This window comes from Opisthocomus hoazin, chromosome 7 (assembly GCF_030867145.1).
Source record: "Opisthocomus hoazin isolate bOpiHoa1 chromosome 7, bOpiHoa1.hap1, whole genome shotgun sequence".
Classification (NCBI taxonomy): domain Eukaryota; kingdom Metazoa; phylum Chordata; class Aves; order Opisthocomiformes; family Opisthocomidae; genus Opisthocomus; species Opisthocomus hoazin.
The window spans coordinates 2,177,015-2,198,240 of NC_134420.1; the positions used below are offsets into that span (position 1 = coordinate 2,177,015).

The 21,226-nt window shown below is 66.5% G+C and overlaps 3 protein-coding genes and 2 non-coding genes across 5 annotated transcripts in view; 3 read left to right on the forward strand and 2 right to left on the reverse strand.

Moving 5' to 3' along the window:
• PATL1 (PAT1 homolog 1, processing body mRNA decay factor) overlaps nt 1-6,164 on the forward strand; it is an 8,365-nt gene extending 2,201 nt beyond the window's left edge. The window contains 14 exon segments of the mRNA XM_075427111.1: nt 364-543; nt 1,106-1,362; nt 1,484-1,581; nt 1,660-1,719; nt 2,160-2,244; nt 2,247-2,307; nt 2,737-2,742; nt 2,899-3,052; nt 4,069-4,224; nt 4,716-4,742; nt 4,744-4,808; nt 4,909-5,006; nt 5,009-5,057; nt 5,781-6,164. Of these exon segments, the coding sequence (XP_075283226.1) occupies nt 364-543; nt 1,106-1,362; nt 1,484-1,581; nt 1,660-1,719; nt 2,160-2,244; nt 2,247-2,307; nt 2,737-2,742; nt 2,899-3,052; nt 4,069-4,224; nt 4,716-4,742; nt 4,744-4,808; nt 4,909-5,006; nt 5,009-5,057; nt 5,781-5,802 (1,318 nt within the window). The 3' untranslated portion in view covers nt 5,803-6,164.
• A 608-nt stretch (nt 6,165-6,772) lies between these two features.
• On the forward strand, nt 6,773-13,862 carry OSBP (oxysterol binding protein). Its single transcript, XM_075426069.1, is given in 15 exon segments — nt 6,773-7,089; nt 7,825-8,033; nt 9,269-9,516; nt 9,650-9,848; nt 10,116-10,218; nt 10,299-10,353; nt 10,448-10,579; nt 10,657-10,902; nt 10,992-11,079; nt 11,082-11,111; nt 11,232-11,335; nt 11,453-11,548; nt 11,632-11,813; nt 12,676-12,896; nt 12,973-13,862. Coding segments are annotated over 15 exon segments (2,373 nt in total). The 3' UTR covers nt 13,116-13,862.
• Nucleotides 13,863-14,026: 164 nt separating this feature from the next.
• Nucleotides 14,027-14,099, reverse strand: TRNAK-UUU (transfer RNA lysine (anticodon UUU)). The gene has a single exon. It is a non-coding gene; the product is annotated as a tRNA-Lys (tRNA).
• Nucleotides 14,100-14,658: 559 nt separating this feature from the next.
• TRNAV-UAC (transfer RNA valine (anticodon UAC)) lies at nt 14,659-14,731 on the forward strand. The gene has a single exon. It is a non-coding gene; the product is annotated as a tRNA-Val (tRNA).
• Nucleotides 14,732-16,151: 1,420 nt separating this feature from the next.
• CABP4 (calcium binding protein 4) lies at nt 16,152-21,226 on the reverse strand. The gene is made up of 6 exons (XM_075426302.1): nt 20,978-21,226; nt 19,181-19,211; nt 18,290-18,433; nt 18,089-18,198; nt 16,293-16,440; nt 16,152-16,180 (listed from the first exon to the last, which is right to left on the reverse strand). The coding sequence occupies exons 1-6, from the start codon at nt 21,224-21,226 to the stop codon at nt 16,152-16,154; spliced, it is 711 nt and encodes a 236-aa protein (XP_075282417.1).

Genomic DNA, 21,226 nt, shown 5'->3' on the forward strand with positions numbered 1-21,226 from the left:
TCAGCTCCCTCAGCCTCTCCTCGTAGGAGAGATGCTCCAGTCCCTCCTCATGCTCGTAGCTCTCCGCTGGGCTCTCTCCAGTAGCTCCTCATCTTTCTTGAACTGGGGAGCCCAGCACTGACACAGCACTGCAGATGGGGCCTCACTGGGGCAGAGTAGAGGGGAAGGAGAACCTCCCTCACCCTGCTGCCCACATTCCTCCGAATGCACCCCAGGATCCCCTTGGCCTTCTTGGCACCCAGGGCACGCTGCTGGCTCATGGCCAACCTGCTGTCCCCCAGCACTCCCAGTCCCTCTCCACAGAGCTGCTCTCCAGGAGCTCCGCCCCAGCCTGTCCTGGTGCCTGGGGTTGTCCCTCCCCAGGTGCAGGACCCAGGTTCCTCTCTCGTTGGGTGACACATGCAGTTCGAGGATAGGGAGCCCTGGACAGGGCTGGGAGGAGCCGGGTTTGGAGCAGACGAAGCGAGGTGATGGCTGGGCTCTTGCTGATGTGGTAGATGCTCCGAGCTCAGCTGGGTTTGAGGGTACAGAGGGCAACGTCACGTGAGGAAAACCTGCAGAGGGCTTCAGGCTACATAGGATGGACGCCGGGCTGGGGAGATTGAACGGGGCTCACGGTGGGAGTGGGCACGAGCGCTCACTGCGGGTTATCCGGGCTCCGGTGGGAGCTGGCAGGAGAGCTGCGAGCTGCTCCGGGGCTGGTGACAGAGGTTTTCCGGGAGCTGTGGGTGAGCTGATTCCCAGTAGAGGAGAGGAACTGGTGCGGCCGCAGCCGGGACGTGAGCCAACAAAGCTCGGCCCTTGCGAAAGAGGCGAACGTTGGCCGGGCCGGGTGGGAAGAGCGCGTGAGCACCGGTGGGGGAGGCCCTGGCCACGCATTGCCCAGCCTGGGCATGCCGCTAACAGAGCGAGGCAGGCTAACTGGAACGTACTGGGAAGGACTGGGAGCCTGGGACCTCCAGGGACAGCGCATTCGTTGTTTGTATTGAGAAAGAGGGAGCTGAGGAGGAACCTCGACCTCTGTGATCTTGAGGGATGATAAAGAGGAGGAAGCAACCGTCCCCTCGTGCAACTGGGGGACACACCACACCACAGTGGTGGTTTAAAATGATGATGGTGTTGGGAAGACCAGTAAGCGACTGGTGATGGATGGAGCACAGGCTGGGGAGGGGGATGTGTCGCCTCAGTCCTTGCCAACTGTTTTTTGGGGGTGCCGACCTCCCCTCTCCCCGCCTCAGAACTACTTCCAGAAGCTGGAGAAGCTGTCGGCAGCGGAGGAAGTCCACGGCGACGGTCCCAAGAAGGAACGCACTAAACTCATCACACCTCAGGTGGCGAAGCTGGAGCACACCTACAAGCCAGGTAAGCGCTCCCTTCGCCGCGCAGCCCGGACCCGGGCCGGAGGGAAAGCGGGGTGAGGCGGGATCGGGCCCGGAATGAGTCCTTGTGCTTCCCTTCTCCCCCCACCCCCCCCTTCCTGCAGTGCAGTTTGAGGGCTCGCTCGGAAAGCTGACGGTCTCCAGCGTGAACAACCCCCGGAAGATGATCGATGCCGTGGTGACCTCCCGCGGCGAGGATGACGTGAGTTCGGGGCCTGCCCGCTCCGTGGCTGGCGCTCGGAGCCGCCCGCAGCCCTGACTCGCTGTCCCTCCCCGGCAGGAGACGAAGGAGAAGCAGGTTCGGGACAAGAGGCGCCAGACCCTCGTCACGATCGAGAAGGTGAGTTCGAGGGGGACCGCGGCACGTCACGGAGATCCAGAGAGAGACCTGATTGTGAGGAGACCACGGCGCGGTACCGATGACCGCTCTGGACATCCAGCTGGGGACAAGCCAGCCCTTGAAGGTGGCTCTGCTCGCAGGAGAGGGGGGACCTTGGAGCAGAAGGGCTGGAGCCGGGTACCTGGTGGGCCTGGGTGGGCTTTGCAGGCTCCGTTACTGACTCGGTAACGCCTCGGCTCTGCAGCGGGTGGACGCTTGTGGATCACCAAGTCCCTGCTCCGCTCTCCCGCTGGCTCCAAGGAGGTTTTGACGGGGTCCAGGCTGGGTTACGCGGTTCCTGGAGCAGCAGGGGCCTGGCACGTCCTGGATCCCTGGGAGCAGGGCTAGCGGATCCCATCGGAGATCCCTGCGCCCCGCTGTGATCGCCGTCTCTCCTGCAGACGTACAGCCTCCTCCTGGACGTGGAGGACTACGAGAGACGCTACCTCCTGAGCCTGGAAGGCGAGCGGCCGGCCCTGATGGGCGAGAGAAGCAGAAGATCTGCGATATGTACGACAATCTGAGGGGGAAGGCGCCCGGGCAGGAGAGGTGAGCAGAGGCGATGCCGGCGATTCAGTCGCCGTCGGGAGCTCGGAGACTCCGTGGGCGCTTGCAGCCGCTGAAGCTGCTTTCCAGGGACCTGTTTCCCAAAGAAGAGTCAGGCTCATCCTTCCAAGGCTGTGTTGGGAACTGGAGGCTGAAATAACCTTTTTATTTTTGGCCTTTTGGCTATTTTCCCCATGAGTTTGTTCGCTGTGGTTACCATCGTGTAACAACTTCCATCCCCGCAGCTTGGCTGCTGTGAATAGGGTCTGTCCGCACGCTCGCTGGGGTGTCCGTCCGCCCCGTGCCCCGCATCCCAGCCCGTCTCTGGGAGCCTTTTTAAGTCCGTCGCCTCCTGCCTGACCTCTTGCCTCGGCAGCACAGGTCTCGCTGGCTGGGGGAAACAGGCCTTGTCCTGCCTAGCCCATCAGACAGGCCGAGGTTGGGGGTTCGGGGTGTCGTTCCCCTGTTGTTTTTCCCTCCCCAGGGATGTTTCGGAGGTGGGGGCTGGCTGTGGGGTGCCCACGCGCGCTCCACGTTCCCTGGGCTGCTCCCAGCTGAGCGCCCAGCACCTTTCTCCCCTCCTCGCCAGGCGAGCGACGACCACTTCATGCAGATCATGTGCATCCGGAAAGGGAAGCGCCTCGTCGCCCGGATCCTCCCCTTCTTGTCACCCGAGCAAGCGGCCGACGTCCTCATGGCGACGGCCAGGAACCTGCCCTTCCTCATCAAGAAGGACGCTCAGGACGAGGTGAGATTCTGGGGGGGGCTGGGAGGGTTCCTCTTGCTCGCTGCGAGGTGGGAGGAGGGCTTGGAGCCGGATCTCCTCCTCTCCTCTGCGCGCAAGATGGCAGACGGCATCATGCGCCTTAAGGACGCTCGTCTCTGCCTCTCCCGGGACGGCCGGCTGGCACGGCGCGGCCCCGCTTCTCCGGGAGGGTTTTTGATAAATGGCGCCGTTTATTTGAACGAGGCCCAGCTCTCGGCTGAGCGCTTGTCTGAAGGGCCCAGCTCTGACACGTCGGGTGACAGCGGGAGGCTCCGTCTTCCAGGGGTCAGTACTGGGCCCAGTCTTGTTCAACTTCTTCGTCAACGACCTGGATGCAGAGTTAGAGTGCACCCTCAGCAAGTTTGCTGGTGACACAGAACTGGGAGGAGTGGTGGACACACCAGCAGGCCGTGCTGCCATCCAGCGAGACCTGGACAGGCTGGAGAGTTGGGCAGAGAGGAACCTGATGAGGTTCAACAAGGGCAAGGGCAGGGTCCTGCCCCTGGGGAGGAACAACCCCAGGCACCAGGACAGGCTGGGGCTGAGCTGCTGGAGAGCAGCTCTGTGGAGAGGGACTGGGAGTGCTGGTGGACCACAGGTTGACCGTGAGCCAGCAGCGTGCCCTGGTGCCAAGAAGGCCAATGGGATCCTGGGGTGCATTAAGAGGAGTGTGGGCAGCAGGACGAGGGAGGTTCTCCTCCCCCTCTGCTCTGCCCTAGTGAGGCCCCATCTGCAGTGCTGTGTCCAGTGCTGGGCTCCCCAGTTCCAGAAAGATGAGGAGCTACTGGAGAGAGTCCAGCGGAGGGCTACGAGGATGAGGAGGGGCCTGGAGCATCTCTGCTGCGAGGAGAGGCTGAGGGAGCTGGGCTTGTTCAGCCTGGAGAGAGAAGGCTGAGAGGGGACCTTCGAAATGCCTCTAAATATCTGCAGGGTGGGGGTCAGGAGGACGGGGCCAGACTCTTTTCAGCGGTGCCCAGCTCTGCTCCTCTCTCCCGCAGGTGCTGCCCTGCCTGTTGAGGCCCTTCTCGCACGTCCTCTACCACCTGCCCTTGGGGACGGTCACCAGCCTCGTGCAGCAGCTAACGAACCTACCTCAGAGCGCGACCGCGCCGGCGCCCGCCAACCACCACCTCGCTGCTGTGCTCCAAAACAAGGTGCTCCCCTCTCCCTCTGCTCCCCGGGGCTGCACCGTCCCTCCCGGCGGGTCCCAGCGCCGGGTGGCAGAGCTCCCCTTCCCTGCTGATTAACGAGGGTGGTTAATTGGCTGGCTGGGCTCTGCTGCGGTCTGGCAGCCGGCTGCCGTGCCGTCCCGCTGGGCTGCGGGGTCCCACCCTGGAATCCGGGGTCATAGGGCTTGTGAGGACGTCCCACCCACGATGCCTGCCGTGACTGGGGCCCTCAGACAGCCCCCTCCTCCTCCTCCTCCTCTTCCTCGGGGGGCTGCGAAGGCAGCTGGGGGTCTCCCCGCTCAGGCCACCGTCCCCGAGAGGTGGAGGTGATTCTCGGAGGGGGAGGAAGGCTCGCCCTGCGCTGCCCTGCCGCGGGGGTTTCCTCGGAGGGTGGCGGTGCCGTGGGACAGCACCGGCAGGACGCCGGCACCCAGCACCCACCCCGACGCCCTTCCTCCCTCCCTCTCGCCCTCCAGTTCGGCCTCTCCCTCCTCTACTTGGTCCTTGAGCCGTGGGGAGGAACTGCAGAGCTCGGACGCGGGCACGGAGCTGACGCAGGACAACCGGTGGTGAGTGGCGGGGTCCGGAGGGCGCGGGGGCCGCGTTTGACGAAGGAAGAGGATTAATTGCCTCTCGCTGCCCTTCCCCCGCGCCCCTCTCTCGCCGCAGGACAGAGCTGATGCTGCTGGCGACGCGGGAGCTGCTGCGCGTCCCGCCGGCCGCCCTGGCCAAGGCGGTGCCCACCCCCGGCAACCTGGTCGCCCTCTTCTCCGCTACGTCGACCGGCAGAAGCTGAACCTGCTGGAGAGCAAACTGCAGTGAGCCCCCGGCTGGGGGGGGGAAGGGGGGGAAAGGGGGAAGGGGGAAGGGGAAGGGGGAAAGGAAGGGGGGAAGGGGAAGGGGGAAAGGAAGGGGGGAAAGGAAGGGGGGAAAGGAAGGGGGGAAAGGGGAAAGGAAGGGGGGAAAGGGAAAGGAAGGGGGGAAAGGGGAAAGGAAGGGGGGAAAGGGGGAAGGGGAAAGGGGAAAAGGGGAAGGGGAAAAGGGGGGAAAGGGGAAAGGAAGGGGGGAAAGGGGGAAAGGGGGAAGGGGAAAAGGGGGAAAGGGGGAAGGGAAAAGGGGGAAAGGGGGAAGGGAAAAGGGGAAAGGGGGAAGGGGAAAGGGGGAAGGGAAAAGGGGGAAAGGGGAAGGGGAAAGGGGGAAAGGGGGAAGGGGAAGGGGAAAGGGGGAAGGGAAAGGGGGAAAGGGGAAGGGAAAGGGGGAAAGGGAAAGGGGGAAAGTGGGGAAGGGGAAAGGGGGAAAGTGGGAAAGGGGAAAGGGGAAGGGAAAGGGGGGAAAGTGGGAAAGGGGAAGGGAAAGTGGGAAAGTGGGAAAGGGAAAGGGGGAAAGGGGAAAGGGAAAGGGGGAAAGGGGAAGGGAAAGTGGGAAAGTGGGGAAGGGAAAGGGGGGAAAGGGGAAAGGGGGAAAGGGGGAAAGGGGAAATGGTAGAGCCCCCTGGGAGAGCCCCCCGACCTTGCCCCGACCCTCTGCCGCTGTCTCCCCAGCTTGGTGCACGGGATCCGGTAGGACGCCCCGCGGCTCCCGAGGACGCACGGACGGATGCCCTGGGGGGGTTCGGCCGCTCCCCCCCCGCCCCCCACGCACACTTACCGAGGGCGGCGGACAAAGCCCCCTCGGCGGCGGCTGGGCGTGTCCCCCCCTCCCCCTCCCCCGCGCCCCCCTCCCCCCCGGCGGGCTCCGCCCCCCGGAACGGCGGCGGGGGGGGGCGGCAGATTTAATTTTACTTTTTTCACTGCTTTTAAAACAAAACCTGAGACATTTGCACACGGAGGTGTTCGACAGCCCCGGCACCGTCCCGCGGCCCCTCCCCCCCCCCCCCCCCCGAACCACCGGAAAATTCCCTCCTTTTTATTTTATTTTCTCTTTTTCCCCCCCTCCCCTCACCCTCCCCCCCACCCCCCGGTTTTGGTTCCGGTTCACGAGAATAAAGTTTCTAAATTTACATTTTATAGGGTATTGTAAATAAAGATGATTGTATACTGCCGCGAGCCTGGCCTCTCCTTCTCCGGGCCCCCTCCCCCTCCCGGTGCCGCGGCACCCCTCCCCCACCGGCGGTCAAAGGTCAGAGGTCACCGCCGCCGGCCACGGTGGCCGGGCAGCGTCTCGGCAATGGTGGCGCCCCCAGCGGGAGGTTCCGCCCCCTCGGCCAATCACCGGCGCGATGAGTCACCCCTCCGCCGCGCGGCTCCGCCCAGCCGAGCGCTGACGCTACGGCTCCCCTCGCCTCCTCTCATTGGAGCGCGGCGGAGACTGACGGGACAGAGAACACTGAGGAGGCTTGGGGGGTGGGGCTGCGCAGCCTAACAGCATACAGCGCAAGCGCTCCAGCAGCCAATGCGAGCGCGGGCACCGCCCCGAGCGTCCCTCGCCACCAATCCTCCCGTAGGGGCGGGGCGCACGGGGGCCTTCGCCGCCAATGGGGGGCGGCCGGGGGCGGGGCGGGTGACGGCAGCGCGGCGGCGGGGCGGCGGCGGCGATGGCGGAGCTTCGCACGGCGGCCGCTGGGCCCGGCCCGGCGGCAGCGGCGGCGGCGGCGGCAGCGGCTCTGCCCGGCCCCATGGCCCTGCCCGCGGCTCCCAGCGCTGCCCCCGCTCTGCCCTCCCCGGCGGCGGGCGGCGGGGCGGGCCCGGGCCCGGCGGCGGCGACCGCGGGGGGGGGCGGTGGCGGTTCCGGGTCCGGTGGTTCCGGGTCCGGTTCGGCGCGGGAGGGCTGGCTCTTTAAATGGACCAACTACATCAAGGGCTACCAGCGCCGCTGGTTCGTGCTCAGCAACGGCCTCCTCAGCTACTACCGGTACGCACTGGCGGGCCCCGCCGCCCCCTCCGCGCTCCACCAGGGCTCCCCCGTCACCTTGGGCCCGGAGCCTCGGGCACCGGGTGGCGGGGACACCTGAGCCCTGTCCCGTTATCCGCGGGGGGAGCGGAGCCCGCGGGCGGGGGCGTGGGGGGGGGTCGTTAGGCCTCGGGCCGGGGCTGCCACTGGCGCGTTCCCCCCACACACACCCCGTTCCTCCGTTCCCCGGTAGGCCCGGGCCTGCTGACGTGGGAGGGCACCGCACCGGGAAGTGGGAGTGGTCCTGGGGGGCTGCCGAGCCCGGCCCCGCTCCGCCCCCCCCCCCCGGACCCCATTCCTCCCCCCTCCAGGGAGGACCCCCGTTCCCCTTCCCCCCCCCCCCCCGGGAAGACCCCCATTCTCCTTCCCCCCCGGGGAAGACCCCCATTCCCCTCCCCCCCCCCCCCCCCCCCCCCCCGGAGGACCCCCATTCCCCCCCCCCCCCCCCAACAGGGACACCCATTCCCCCCCCCACTGGGGACCCTAATCCCCCCCCCATTCCCCCCCCCCCACCGGGGACCCCTTTCCTGCCCCCACCGGGGATTCCATTTCCCCCCTTCCAGAGCTGCCAAACCCACTGGTGCCCTACAAATAACCCTGCCCGCAGGGTGGGGAGGGCCAGTTCCCTCCCCCAGCCCAGCACCGGGCTTCCGGGCCCCCCCATGACCCCCCTCCAACCCCCTTCCCCCCCCCCAGATCCAAGGCGGAGATGCGCCACACTTGCCGCGGCACCATCAACCTGGCCACGGCCAACATCACGGTGGAGGACTCGTGCAACTTCATCATCTCCAACGGCGGGGCGCAGACCTACCACCTGAAAGCCAGCTCCGAGGTCGAGCGCCAGCGCTGGGTCACCGCCCTCGAGCTGGCCAAGGCCAAAGCCGTCAAGATGCTGGAGGAATCAGGTACAGCCCCCCCCCGGAGCCAGGCACCGCGCCCCAGCCCCCCCACACACCCTCTGAGGGGTCCCACGGAGCGTTTTTGCCCACCCTGCAATAAGCCCCCCTCATCCCACGTTAGAATGTACCCTCAGCAAATTGGCTGATGACACCAAACTGGGAGGAGTGGTGGATACACCAGCAGGCCGTGTTGCCATTCAGCGTGACCTGGACAGGCTGGAGAGTTGGGCAGAGAGGAACCTGATGAGGTTCAACAAGGGCAAGGGCAGGGTCCTGCACCTGGGGAGGAACAACCCCAGGCACCAGTACAGGCTGGGGCGGAGCTGCTGGAGAGCAGCTCTGTGGAGAGGGACTGGGAGTGCTGGGGGACGACAGGGTGACCATGAGCCAGCAGCGTGCCCTGGGTGCCAAGAAGGCCAATGGGATCCTGGGGTGCATGAGGAGGAGTGTGGGCAGCAGGGCGAGGGAGGTTCTCCTCCCCCTCTGCTCTGCCCTGGTGAGGCCCCATCTGCAGTGCTGTGTCCAGTGCTGGGCTCCCCAGTTCCAGAAAGATGAGGAGCTACTGGAGAGAGTCCAGCGGAGGGCTGTGAGGATGATGAGGGGACTGGAGCATCTCTGCTGCGAGGAGAGGCTGAGGGAGCTGGGCTTGTTCAGCCTGGAGAAGAGAAGGCTGAGAGGGGACCTTCGAAATGCCTCTAAATATCTGCAGGGTGGGGGTCAGGAGGACAGGGCCAGACTTTCCAGCGGTGCCCAGTGACAGGACAAGGGGCAACGGGCACAAACTGAGGCACAGGAAGTTCCGTCTGAACACGAGGAAGAACTTCTTCCCTCTGAGGGTGACGGAGCCCTGGCCCAGGCTGCCCAGGGAGGCCATGGAGTCTCCTTCTCTGGAGATCTTCAAGCCCCGCCTGGACGCGGTGCTGTGCAGCCTGCTCTGGGTGACCCTGCTTGGGCAGGGGGTGGGACTGGGTGACCCACAGAGGTCCCTTCCAACCCCGAACATTCTGGGATTCTGTGATCCCCTCGCTGTTCCCAACGCTCCTCTGCTCGCTGCCGGCCACAAACATGACCCGCTTGTCCCCAAGCTCAGCGGTGACGTCGCCGGTTTTGGCTCGAGAAAGCCACCGGCAGCCCGGCGTGCGCTTCCTTGCTGCCACGCCGGGCCGTCGGCCACCTGTCGTGGTGGGGACGGGCACCGCGTGGCTTCTCCTGCCCCACCAACGTCCCCTCCCCGCTGGCAGATGACTCCGGCGACGAGTCAGTGTCGCAGACGGACAAGACGGAGCTGCAGAGCACCCTGCGCACCCTCTCCAGCAAGGTGGAAGATCTCAGCACCTGCAACGACCTGATCGCCAAGCACGGCACGGCCCTGCAGCGGTCCCTCAGCGAGCTGGAGACCCTCCGGCTCCCCGCCGAGAGCACCGAGAAGATCAAGCAGGTCAACGAACGGGCCACCCTCTTCCGCATCACCTCCAACGCCATGATCAACGTGAGTCCACGCCTCGGGATAGGGGGGGCTTCCCGCAGCTGGAGGGGGGTTCCCGCAGCTGGAGGGGGGTTCCCGCAGCTGGAGGGGGGTGTGTTGACCTCCGTGTGCTGACCGGGGACCGTTTTCCCCGCAGGCCTGCCGGGATTTTCTGCTCCTGGCCCAGACCCACAGCAAGAAGTGGCAGAAATCCCTGCAGCACGAGCGGGACCAGCGCATCCGGCTGGAGGAGACGCTGGAGCAGCTGGCCAAGCAGCACAACCACCTGGAGAGAGCTTTCCGCGGTGCCACCGTCCTCCCCGCCAGCGCGTCCGGCACCGGCGGCTCCGCCAAAGGTAGCACCGGGCCGACCGGAGCCGGTGTGGGACGGGGGGAGCCACCGGCGCGGTGCCCGGGGTCACCCCCAGCTGCCTCCGGTCCCTCTCCTGAGCCCGGCTCGGTGTCCTGCGCCTCGCTGACCCCGAGCCGTCGCTCCATCCCTGCTGTGCCACGCACAAACCTCCTTTGTTTACCCCCCCCTCCAACTGGGGACCCTCCAGTGCCCCACTGGGGGAAACTGGGAGGAAGGAGGCCTCCTCACCTACCCTCTCCCCCCATCCCAGATCCGTGCTGCCCGGCGAAAGGAGACCTGAGCGACGAGGACGATGACAACGAGTTCTTCGACGCCCCGGAGATCATCACCGTGCCGGAGAGCATGGGCCACAAGTGAGTGCCGGGGCGCGGGGCTGTCTGTGTGTCCCCCCCCAGCACTGCCAGGGCCTGATCCTGCCCTCCCCTCCCCCCAGACGCACCGGCAGCAACATCAGCGGCACCAGCAGCGACATCAGCCTGGACGAGCAGGTAGGATGGGGGGGTTTGGTGTTGGCTCATGGAGGAACGGGGCCGGGGGTGGGGTGGGGGGGTTGCAGCAGCTCTCGTCTCACCCCCCCACCAGTACAAGCACCAGGTAGAAGACACCAAGAAGGAGAAGAGAACCCGCATCCCCTACAAACCCAACTACAGCCTCAACCTCTGGAGCATCATGAAGAACTGCATCGGGAAGGAGTTGTCCAAGATCCCCATGCCGGTGAGCAGGGCGGCAGCCGCCGGTGGGCTCTGAGCCCAACCCCAAGGACCCCCCCCTCACCTCCTTCTCCCCTCCAGGTGAACTTCAACGAGCCCCTGTCCATGCTCCAGCGCCTGACGGAGGACCTGGAGTACCACGAGCTCCTCGACCGGGCGGCCAAGTGCGAGAGCTCACTGGAGCAGCTCTGCTACGTCGCCGCCTTCACCGTCTCCTCCTACTCCACCACCGTCTTCCGCACCAGCAAACCCTTCAACCCCCTCCTGGGGGAAACCTTCGAGCTCGATCGCTTGGAGGAGAGCGGTTACCGCTCCCTCTGCGAGCAGGTAACCGCCGGGCGCGCTCCCCGCCGCGGCTCCGCGCCCGCGGGGTGCCCGGCCCTGACCCGCCGTGTCCCCCCCCCTGCCCCGGCCAGGTCAGCCACCACCCGCCCGCCGCCGCCCACCACGCCGACTCCAAGCACGGCTGGACGCTTCGCCAAGAAATTAAAATCACCAGCAAGTTTCGGGCAAATATCTCTCCATCATGCCTCTGGGTGAGCGAGCGCAGCGCGCTGACGCTCGGGGAGGGAGGAGGAGGAGGAGGAGGAGGAGGAGGAGGAGGAGGAGGATGCCCCGCGCTGAGCGGCGTTCCCAGCGCGGCCTTCCCTCCTCAGGCACCATCCACTGCGTCTTCCCCTCTTCGGGCAACCACTACACCTGGAAAAAAGTCACCACCACCGTGCACAACATCATTGTGGGCAAGCTCTGGATAGACCAGGTGGGGCCAGACCCCGCAGCTCCCCGTATGGCGGCGTGGGTCCCCCTCTGTGCCTCAGTTTCCCCCCCTGGCAGGGGGGAAGGGGCCCGGCTCTGACCCCCCCCCTCCCCTCCGCAGTCGGGCGAGATCGAGATCGTCAATCACAAGACGGGCGACAAGTGCAACCTCAAGTTCGTTCCCTACAGCTACTTCTCACGGGACGTGGCCAGGAAGGTAGGGGACCCGCGGCGTGGGGCACCCCGGGGGCGCTGGCCGCTCCCCACCTATCCCGACAGAGCCGTCCCGTGTCCCGACAGGTCACCGGCGAGGTGACGGACCCCGCGGGGAAGGTGCATTTTGTCCTGCTGGGTACCTGGGATGAGAAAATGGACTGCTACAAGGTGACGGTGGGCGGCGGGGAGAACGGAGCGGAGGGACGGCAGAGAGCCCACGAGGCCGAGGAGAGCCGGGTGCTGCTGTGGAAGAGGAACCCGCTCCCGTGAGTTGGGGGGACGCGGGGGGCCGGCTGTGGGACGTGGGCCCCACGCATCGGTACAGGCTGGGGCTGACCTGCTGGAGAGCAGCTCTGCGGAGAGGGACCTGGGGGTGCTGGTGGGTGACAAGGTGACCATGAGCCAGCAGCGTGCCCTGGGTGCCAGGAAGGCCAAAGGGATCCTGGGGTGCATTAAGAGGAGCGTGGCCAGCAGGGCGAGGGAGGTTCTCCTTCCCCTCTGCTCTGCCCTGGGGAGGCCCCATCTGCAGTGCTGTGTCCACTGCTGGGCTCCCCACTTCAAGAAAGATGAGGATCTACTGGGGAGAGTCCAGCAGAGGGCTGCGAGGATGAGGAGGGGACTGGAGCATCTCTCCTACGAGGAGAGGCTGAGGGAGCTGGGCTTGTTCAGCCTGGAGAAGAGAAGGCTGAGAGGGGACCTTAGAAATGCCTCTAAATATCTGCAGGGTGGGGGTCAGGAGGATGGGGCCAGACTCTTTCCAGTGGTGCCCAGCGACAGGACAAGGGGCAGCGGGCACAAACTGAAGCAGAGGAAGCTCCAGCTGAAGATGAGGAAGAACTTCTTCCCTCTGAGGGCGACGGAGCCCTGGCCCAGGCTGCCCAGGGAGGCTGTGGAGTCTCCTTCTCTGGAGATATTCCAGCCCCGCCTGGCCGCGGTCCTGTGCAGCCTGCTCTGGGTGACCCTGCTTGGGCAGGGGGTGGGACTGGGTGACCCCAGAGGTCCCTGCCAACCCCAAACGTTGTGGGATTCTGTGGGGGGCCAGCTGTGGGATGTGGGGGGTGGCTGCACCCCCCTAGTGAAGGACACAGGGGGGAGAGGGTCTGAGGTGGCTCCTTCTCCTCGCCGTAGGAAGTACGCGGAGAACATGTACTACTTCTCGGAGCTGGCGCTGACGCTGAACGCGCCGGAGAGCGGGACGGCGCCCACCGACAGCCGCCGGCGCCCCGACCAGCGCCTGATGGAGAACGGGCGCTGGGACGAAGCCAACGCCGAGAAGCAGCGGCTGGAGGAGAAGCAGCGCAGCTCCCGCAAGCGCCGCGAGGCCGAAGCCGCCCGCGCCACCGAGGACGGTAAGAAAGGGCTGTCTGCACCCCCCCTCCCCCACCCCAGGACCCCCGCTCCTCACCCCCACCCTGTGCCCCCCAGGGACCCCCTACGACCCCTACAAGCCACTGTGGTTCGAGCGCAAGAAGGATCCGGTCACGCAGGAGCTGGCGCACGTCTACAAGGGCGGTTACTGGGAGAGCAAAGAGAAGCAGGACTGGAGCTTGTGCCCGGACATTTTCTGAGCTGGGGGGTGGCCCCAAGGCTGGCGTGGGGGGGGGGGGCTCGCCGGCAGCCCCCCCTGGCTGTCTGTCCGTCTGTCTTAACCCTCCCGTCCGTCCCCGCCGCGAGCGCCGGCCGCTGGGTTGCCTTAGCCGATCCAAACTGACCTTGACGCCGGGGAGCGGGGAGACGGCGCGGCCCCCCCCCCCCAGCACCCCGCTTTGAGGAGGGGGGGGGGTTTCCCCTTCACCCCCACCCCCTCCACGCACTTGTTCCCAGCTCTGCCCGGGCGGTGGGCTCAGGGGGCGAGCCCGAGGCTGGCCTTGGTCTCTGCTCCCCCCCCCCCCCCATTTTTTCCTTTCCCCGTTGCCCCCCTCCCAAGTGTTCGGGTGCTCTCAGGGCGCAAGGGGGGGGGGCAAACCGCCCCCCCCCTCCCTGTTCTATAGGTGTATATTATATATATGTAGAGAGCAACCGGGGTCCCCGTCTCCCCCCACCCCAGGGGAGCGGGGCCCCCCCTCGAGGTGCCTTCCCCCTCGGGTGGGGCCAGGCAGGGGGAGGCCTCAGCTTTGGGGGGGGTCTCTCATCCATCTCCGGGGAGCAGCAGGGCCCCCCCCTGCACCCCCAAACACTACAGGAGCTGGGAGCTGTGCAGGAGGGGGGGTGAGGCTGTGGAGGGGGGGTGTCTCTGCACCCCAAAACGTGGGGGGGGTGTGATGCCTTTTTTTTTTTTTTTTTTCTTCCCCCACCCCCCCAAAAAAACAACTAAATTAAAATCTGTGAATGCCCCAGCCTGGCTGTGCCTCCTCTGTGGGGGGGTGGGCGCTGGGCCTGGGGGCCCCCGCTGCTACTGGGACACAGGGGGGGTGGGGGAGCGGAGGGTCCCATCCCCACAGCGGGCCCCCCCCCCCCGAAAAAAGTTGGGGAGGGGCAGCGCCCGAACAGGGACTTGAACCCTGGACCCTCAGATTAAAAGTCTGATGCTCTGCCGGCTGAGCTACCCGGGCAGCTCCTGGGGAGGGGGGGCGCCGGGGGGGGCACACGCTCCCCAGCCTTCCTCCTCCTCCTCCTCCTCCTCCAACAACTGCTGGCCCCCCAATGCCAGACAGCCCCCCCCCAGCCCCGGCGAGGGGGGGGTTTCTTGTCCCCACCACCCTCGTCCTGCTGAGGGATCTGCCCAGCCTGAGGGACCCCCCAAAACCTTCTATGACCCCGCCCCCCCCCCAGTGCCACTCAGCCCCTATGGGGGGGGGGGGCGTCTGGGGGTCCCTGCAAGAGCCCCGGGCTGCCAGAATTGGGGGTCAAACCCAGGGGGCCTTAACCCCAAGGGTGACCCCCTCAGCCCCTGCTGCTTACCCGCCCACCCACCCACCCATGCTGGCACCCTGGGGGTCCCCATGTCGTGGCCCCCCCCCCCCTTCAGCAAAAGCAGCGGCTGTGGTGGGACTCGAACCCGCAATCTTTGAACCCGCAACCGCACCCCCGGCCGGACCCCCTCAGCCGTGGGGGGGTGAGGGGGGGGGTCCCCGGATCCCTGCTGGGCGGGGGGGAGCGGGCCCCACCGCCGGCTCCGTGGTGTAGGGGTGATCACGTCTGCTTTACACGCAGAAGGTCCTGGGTTCGAGCCCCAGCGGAGCCACCGCCCCGTCCCTTTTTGGGGGACCCATGGCCCCTCCCCGGGGATTTTTGCGGGGAGGGGGGGGGTCCCCAGCCGAGGGGTCCTTGGGGACCCCCGGGACACATCCGCGGGGGGGGGGCGCGGGTACCCCGATTGTTCCGTCGGCCCCTTCCGCGTGCTGATTGGTCGAGCTGGCGCGGGAGACGCTTGCGCTCTCTGCGGATTGGTTGAGCCCAGCGCCTCTCCCTCGCGCCGATTGGCCGGTTCGCGTCGGTAAACATCAGAGAAGGCTGGTGTTTCCCCGCCCACGAATTGGTGTGTGCTGATTGGCCAGGCGGTTTGGGGAGGCTGATTGGCCGGCTGGCTGCAGCAGGTCCGGTGATTCAGCCAATGGCAGAGCGCGGATTGGATCCCTCTGCCCCTGCTATGCTCGTGCCCTGCCTGTACCCCGAGCTCTGCCTGCACCCCCAGAGCCCTGCCTGTACCCTGGGTCCTGCCTGTACCCTGGGTCCTGCCTGTACCCCCCAAGCTCTGCCTGCACCCCCCGAGTCCTGCCTGTTACTCCCTGAGCTCTGCCTGTACCCCCCGAGCTGTGCCTGTACCCCCCGAGCTGTGCCTGTACCCCGAGTCCTGCCTGTACTCCCTGAGCCCTGCCTGTACCCTGGTTCCTGCCTGCACCCCAGGCCCTGCCTGTACCCTGGGTCCTGCCTGTACCCCCCGAGCTCTGCCTGCACCCCCAGAGCCCTGCCTGTACCCTGAGCTCTGCCTGTACCCCAAGCCCTGCCTGTACCTTGTGAGCCCTGCCTGCACCCCGGGTCCTCCCTGTAACCCCTGAGCCCTGCCTGTACCCCAGACCCTGCCTACACCCCCGACCTCTGCCTGCATCCCCCGAGCCCTGCCTGTACCCCCGAGCCCTGCCTGTACCCCAAGTCCTGCCTGTACCCCAAGCCCTGCCTGTACCCCCCCCAGGCCCTTCCTGTACCCCAGGTCCTGCCTGTACCCCCCAAGCTCTGCCTGTACCCCCCAAGCTCTGCCTGTACCCCGGGTCCTGCCTACACCCCTCGAGCCAGCTGCGGGGGTGCCGTGGCCGAGCACATCCTGGAGAGGAACAGCCGCCGTCCCTGGACCCCCCCTGGCCCCCAGGCACCGAGCTGTGCCCCCCCGGGGTGGGGGGACTGGGGACAGTCCCACCCCGAGTCCCACCCCAAGTCCCCTCCCAATGACCAACAGACACCTCCAGCTCGGTCATGGGGGTTTATTGGGTGCCCCAGCCCCCCCAGCCCTGCCGCCACCCCCCAGCGTCTGCCCCGCTCCCAGATGCAGGCTCAGCTCCAGCTGTTCACTCTGAACCCTAATGTCGACAGAGAGGTTGGGCTGCCCGGCTGGGCGGGGAGCGGATCGGGGAGGGGAACGGGGGTCCCCCCCCGGCCCCGAGGCTTCGTTACCGGGATGACAGCATCATAACGAACTCTGCGGGGGCGAGGGAGGGGGGTGTGAGGGCACCCGGAGCTGAGCCACCCTTCGCAGCCCCCGGCCACGTGCCGTGGGGCGGGGGACACAGGGAAGCGGGGGGGCCCCTCACCGTCGAAGTCCACGCGCCCGTCCCCGTTGAGGTCCACGTCCTGCAGGATCTCGTCCACCTCCTGCGCCTTCAGCTGCTCCCCCAGCAGCGCCGCGATGGCCTCGCGCATCTCGGCGCCGCTGATCTCCCCGTCCCCGTTCACGTCGAACTGCGGAGCCCCACGGGTTGGGGGTCACCCTCCCCCCAGCCCCACCACCCGCCCTCCAAGGCCACGGCCACCCCCTGCGCTTCTTCTGGTCACCGTCCCCCCCATGCCTGCGGTCACCCCCATGGTCACCATTTGCTCATGGTCATGTTCTCCCTATGGTCTCCCCGTGGCCACTGTTCCCTCCATGCCTATGGTCACCCCCATGGTCACGGTCACCCCATGGTCTCCCTGTGGCCAGTGTCCTCTCCCTGCCTGCGTCAATCCCATGGTCATGGTCATCCCATGGTCTTCTTGTGGTCGCTGTCTCCTCCATGCCTGTGGTCACCCCCATGGTCACCATTTCCCTGTGGTCACCTTCCCCCTATGGTCTTCCCGTGGCCACTGTCCTCTTCATGGCTGTGGTCACCCCCATGGTCACCATTCCCCCATGGTCATGGTCACTCCATGGTCTCCCCATGGCCACCGTCTTCTCCATGCCTGTGTCACTCCCATTGTCATGGTCATCCCATGGTCTTCTTGTGGTTGCTGTCCCCTCCATGCCTGTGGTCACCCCCATGGTCAGCATTTCCTTGTAGTCACATTCTCCCTATGGTCTTCCCATGGTCACTGTCCTCTCCACACCTGTGGTCACCCCCATGGTCAGCATTCCCCCACGGTCATGGTCTCCTCATGGTCTTCCAGTGGGCACCATCCTCTCCATGCCTGCGGTCACCCCATGGTCACCATTTCCTCATGGTCATGTTCTCCCTATGGTCTCCCCGTGGCCACTGTTCCCTCCATGCCTATGGTCACTCCCATGGTCACGGTCACTCCATGGTCTCCCATGGCCACTGTCCTCTCCATGCCTGTGTCAATCCCATGGTCATGGTCATCCTATGGTCTTCTCGTGGTCGCTGTCTCCTCCATGCCTGTGGTCACCCCCATGGTCACCATTTCCCTGTGGTCACCTTCCCCCTATGGTCTTCCCGTGGCCACTGTCCTCTCCATACCAGTGATCACCTCCATGGTCACCATTCCCCTATGGTCACAGACACCCCATGGTCTTCTCGTGGTCACTGTCTCCTCCATGCCTGTGGTCACCCCCATGGTCACCATTGCCCCATGGTCATGTTCTCCTCGTGGTCTTCCTGTGGTCACCATCCCCTCCATGCCTGCAGTCACCTCCATGGTCATCATTCCCCTATGGTCCCAGCCACCCCATGGTCTTCCTGTGGCCACTGTCCTCTCCATGCCTATGTCACTCCCATGGTCATGGTCACCCCATGGTCTTCCCATGGGCAACACCTCCCCCATGCCTGTGGTCACCCCATGGTCACCATTCCCCCATGGTCACGTTCTCCCTATGGTCTTCCCATGGTCACTGTCCTCTCTACGCCTGTGGTCACCCCCATGGTCACCATTCCCCCATGGTCATGGTCTCCTCATGGTCTTCCCGTGGGCAGCATCCCCTCCATGCCTGCGGTCACCCCCAGGGTCACCATTTCCTTCTGGTCATGTTCTCCCTGTAGTCTCCCCGTGGCCACTGTCCTCCCCACGCCTGTGTCACTGCCATGGTTGTGGTCACCCCATGGTCTTCCCACGGTCGCTGCCCCCTCCATGCCTGCGGCCACCCCTGTGGTCATTGTCCCCACCGTGGCAGTGGCCATACCTCCCGGAAGGCGATCTTCAGCTCCCTCACGCCCACCATGTGGGCCGTCTCCTCCCGCAGCTTCGGCCCCATCATCTGCACAAAGTCCTCGAAGTCCACGCGGCCACCCACTGCGGAAAAAGGGACACCCTCAGCGCCCCACACCCCGGCCCCTGCCCCCCGGCCCCTCCCCAGCCCCCCAGCCACCAGCCCCACGCTCACTCCTCATCTTGATGTGCTGGGAGATCTCCAGGAGCTCCATCTCGGTGGGCATGTAGCCCAGGGTGCGCATGCAGGCGCCCAGGTCCTTGTAGCTGATGTAGCCGTCCTGGTCCGTGTCAAACTCCTTGAAGGCGTCCAGCAGCTCTGCCCACACATGGGGACACGTGGGGGCACACGTGGGCACACGTGGGCACGTGTGGGAACACATGGGCACGTGGACCCCGGCAGGTGTGGGAGACTCGCGGGCACCACGCCAGCCCCGGGCAGGTGGTGGGAACATGGATGGTGGTCACAGGGTGCCAGCACTGGGGACATGGATGGTGGCCACAGGGTGCCAGCACTGGGGACGTGGATGGTAGCCATTGGGTGCCAGCGCTGGGGACATGGATGGTGGCCACAGGGTGCCAGTGCTGGGGACGTGGGTGGTGGCCATGGGATGCCAGTGCTGGGGACGTGGATGGTAGCCATTGGGTGCCAGCGCTGGGGACATGGATGGTGGCCACAGGGTGCCAGTGCTGGGGACGTGGATGGTGGCCACAGGGTGCCAGCACTGGGGATGTGGATGGTGGCCATTGGGTGCCAGCACTGGGGACGTGGATGGTGGCCACGAGGTGCCAGCACTGGGGAGAAGGATGGTGGCCACAAGGTGCCAGCGCTGGGGACATGGATGGTGGCCATGGGGTGCCAGCAGTTGGGACGTGGATGGTGGCCATTGGGTGCCAGCACTGGGGACATGGATGGTGGCCATGGGGTGCCAGCGCCCAGGTGGCACGTGTCCCCATGGCACCACGCCCCATGGCAGAAGCCTCCATGCCACGTGTCCCCATGCCACGTGTCGCCCATGCCCAGGGCCCACCCCAGCCCCCTGTGCCCCCGTCCCCCCCCGCTCACCGTCCAGCTCCTCCGGTGACAGCTCCCGCTCCTGGCGCCGGGCACCCATGGGGTGGGGGCAGAATCAGACCCGGCTCAGCCCCCACCTCCCCATGCCCCCCCCCCAGCAGACCACGGTGTCACCTTCGTTAAGCGTGGGCCAAAATTAACTCGGCAGGAGGGATTAGAGGGATTGGAGGCAAAGCCCTGCCCTGGCCCCCGCGTCCCACCTCCTGCCCCCACCCTGGGGCTGCCCCTGCCCGGGACCCCCAGGCTCCGGAGGGATTTGCCCAGCACCCATGGGTGCTGCCCAGGGAGGTGGGGGGCAGCGTGTGTGCCCCCATGGAGGACTGCCGGCTCGGGTCTCCCATCCCAGGCTGTCCCCCCGGGTGTCCCCTCCATCCCCAGGGCCATTGGGTGTCCCCAGCACCATCCCCAGTGCCCCCTGTCCCCTCCATCCCCAGGGTCCGGGGGTGTCCCTGACCCTGTCCCCAGTGTCCCCTGTCCCCTCCATCCCCAGGGTCCCAGAGTGTCCCTGACCCTGTCCCTAGTGTCCCCTGTCCCCTCCATCCCCAGGGTCCTGGAGTGTCCCCAACACCATCCCCAGAGCCCCCCTGTCCCCTCCATCCCCAGGGTCCCAGAGTGTCCCTGACCCCATCCCCAGTGCCCCCCTATCCCCTCCATCCCCAGGGTCCCGGAGTGTCCCTGTCCCTGTCCCCAGTGCCCCATGTCCCCAGCATCATCCCCAGTGCCCCCTGTCCCCTCCATTCCCAGGGCCATAGGGGGTCCCCAACCTCATCTCTGTGCCCTCCTATCCCCTCCATCACCAAGGTCCCAGAGTGTCCCTGACCCTGTCCCCAGTGTCCCCTGTCCCCTCCATACCCAGGGCCATGGGGGGTCCCTGAGCCTGTCCCCAGTGCCCCCATGTCCCCTTCATCCCCAGTGCCCCCTGTCCCCTCCATCCCCAGGGTCCTGGAGCATCCCCAACCTCATCTCTGTGCCCCCTGTCCCCTCCATCCCTGGGGTCTTGGACCATCCTGCCCCCATCCCCAGTGTCCCTGTGTCCCCCCCATCCCCAGAGCATCCCTGACTTCGTTGCCGTGTCCCCTCCATCCCCAGTGCCCCCTGTCCCCTCCATCCCCAGGGCCATGGGGGGTCCCCAACCTCATCTCTGTGCCCTCCTGTCCCCTCCATCGCCAAGGTTCCAGAGTGTCCCTGACCACATCCCCAGTGTCCCCTGTTCCCTCCATCCCCAGGGTCCCAGAGTGTCCCTGACCCTGTCCCCAGTGTCCCTTGTCTCCTCCATCGCCAGGGTCCTGGAGTGACCCTGACCCCATCCCCAGTGCCCCCATGTCCCCTCCATCCCCAGGGTCCCAGAGTGTCCCTGACCCTTCCCCAGTGCCCCCATGTCCCCTCCATCCCCAGTGCCCCCTGTCCCCTCCATCCCCAGGGTCTTGGAGCGTCCCCAACCTCATCTCTGTGCCCTCCTGTCCCCTCCATCGCCAAGGTCCCAGAGTGTCCCTGACCACATCCCCAGTGCCCCCGTCCCCTCCATCCCCAGGGTCCCAGAGTGTCCCTGACCCTGTCCCCAGTGCCCCCCTGTCCCCTCCATCGCCAGGGTCCTGGAGTGACCCTGACCCCTTCCCCAGTGCCCCCATGTCCCCTCCATCCCCGGGGTCTTGGACCATCCTGCCCCCATCCCCAGTGTCCCCATGTCCCCCCCATCCCCACAGTCCCAGAGCGTCCCCGACTTCGTCCCCGTGTCCCCACCCTCCCCGGTGCCCCCCCGGCCCCATGCCCCCCCCGGCTGCCCCCCACCTTGCCGAAGACGGTGTTGAGGAAGGGGGAGTAGGTCTTGGCGGCGGCGGCGTGGGGGTCCCCGGGACCCCTCTTGCCGTTCTTCTGCCCGTGGTTGCCGTGCCGGGACTCGGAGCCGGGGCTCTTGGTGCCCGGGGGGCCGCCGTCCTCGGGGCCTTTGGGGGTTTTCTTGCCCGTGTCCCCTCCTTTCCCCTTGCCCGGGGTCTCCGTGTCCTTGGGGACCCCCTTGTCCCCCCGGGTGCGTGGCAT

Bases quoted from the DNA above. Each gene is read 5' to 3' on its own strand.
- CABP4 (XM_075426302.1), bottom strand. From the start codon at position 21,226: ATGCCACGCACCCGGGGGGACAAGGGGGTCCCCAAGGACACGGAGACC. The intron at 16,441-18,088 runs GTATGGCCACTG...GGGGCTCCGCAG, and splicing joins TGAAGATCGCCTTCCGGGAG to TTCGACGTGAACGGGGACGG. The intron at 16,181-16,292 runs GTGAGGGGCCCC...TCGCCCCCGCAG, and splicing joins CGGGCGCGTGGACTTCGACG to AGTTCGTTATGATGCTGTCA.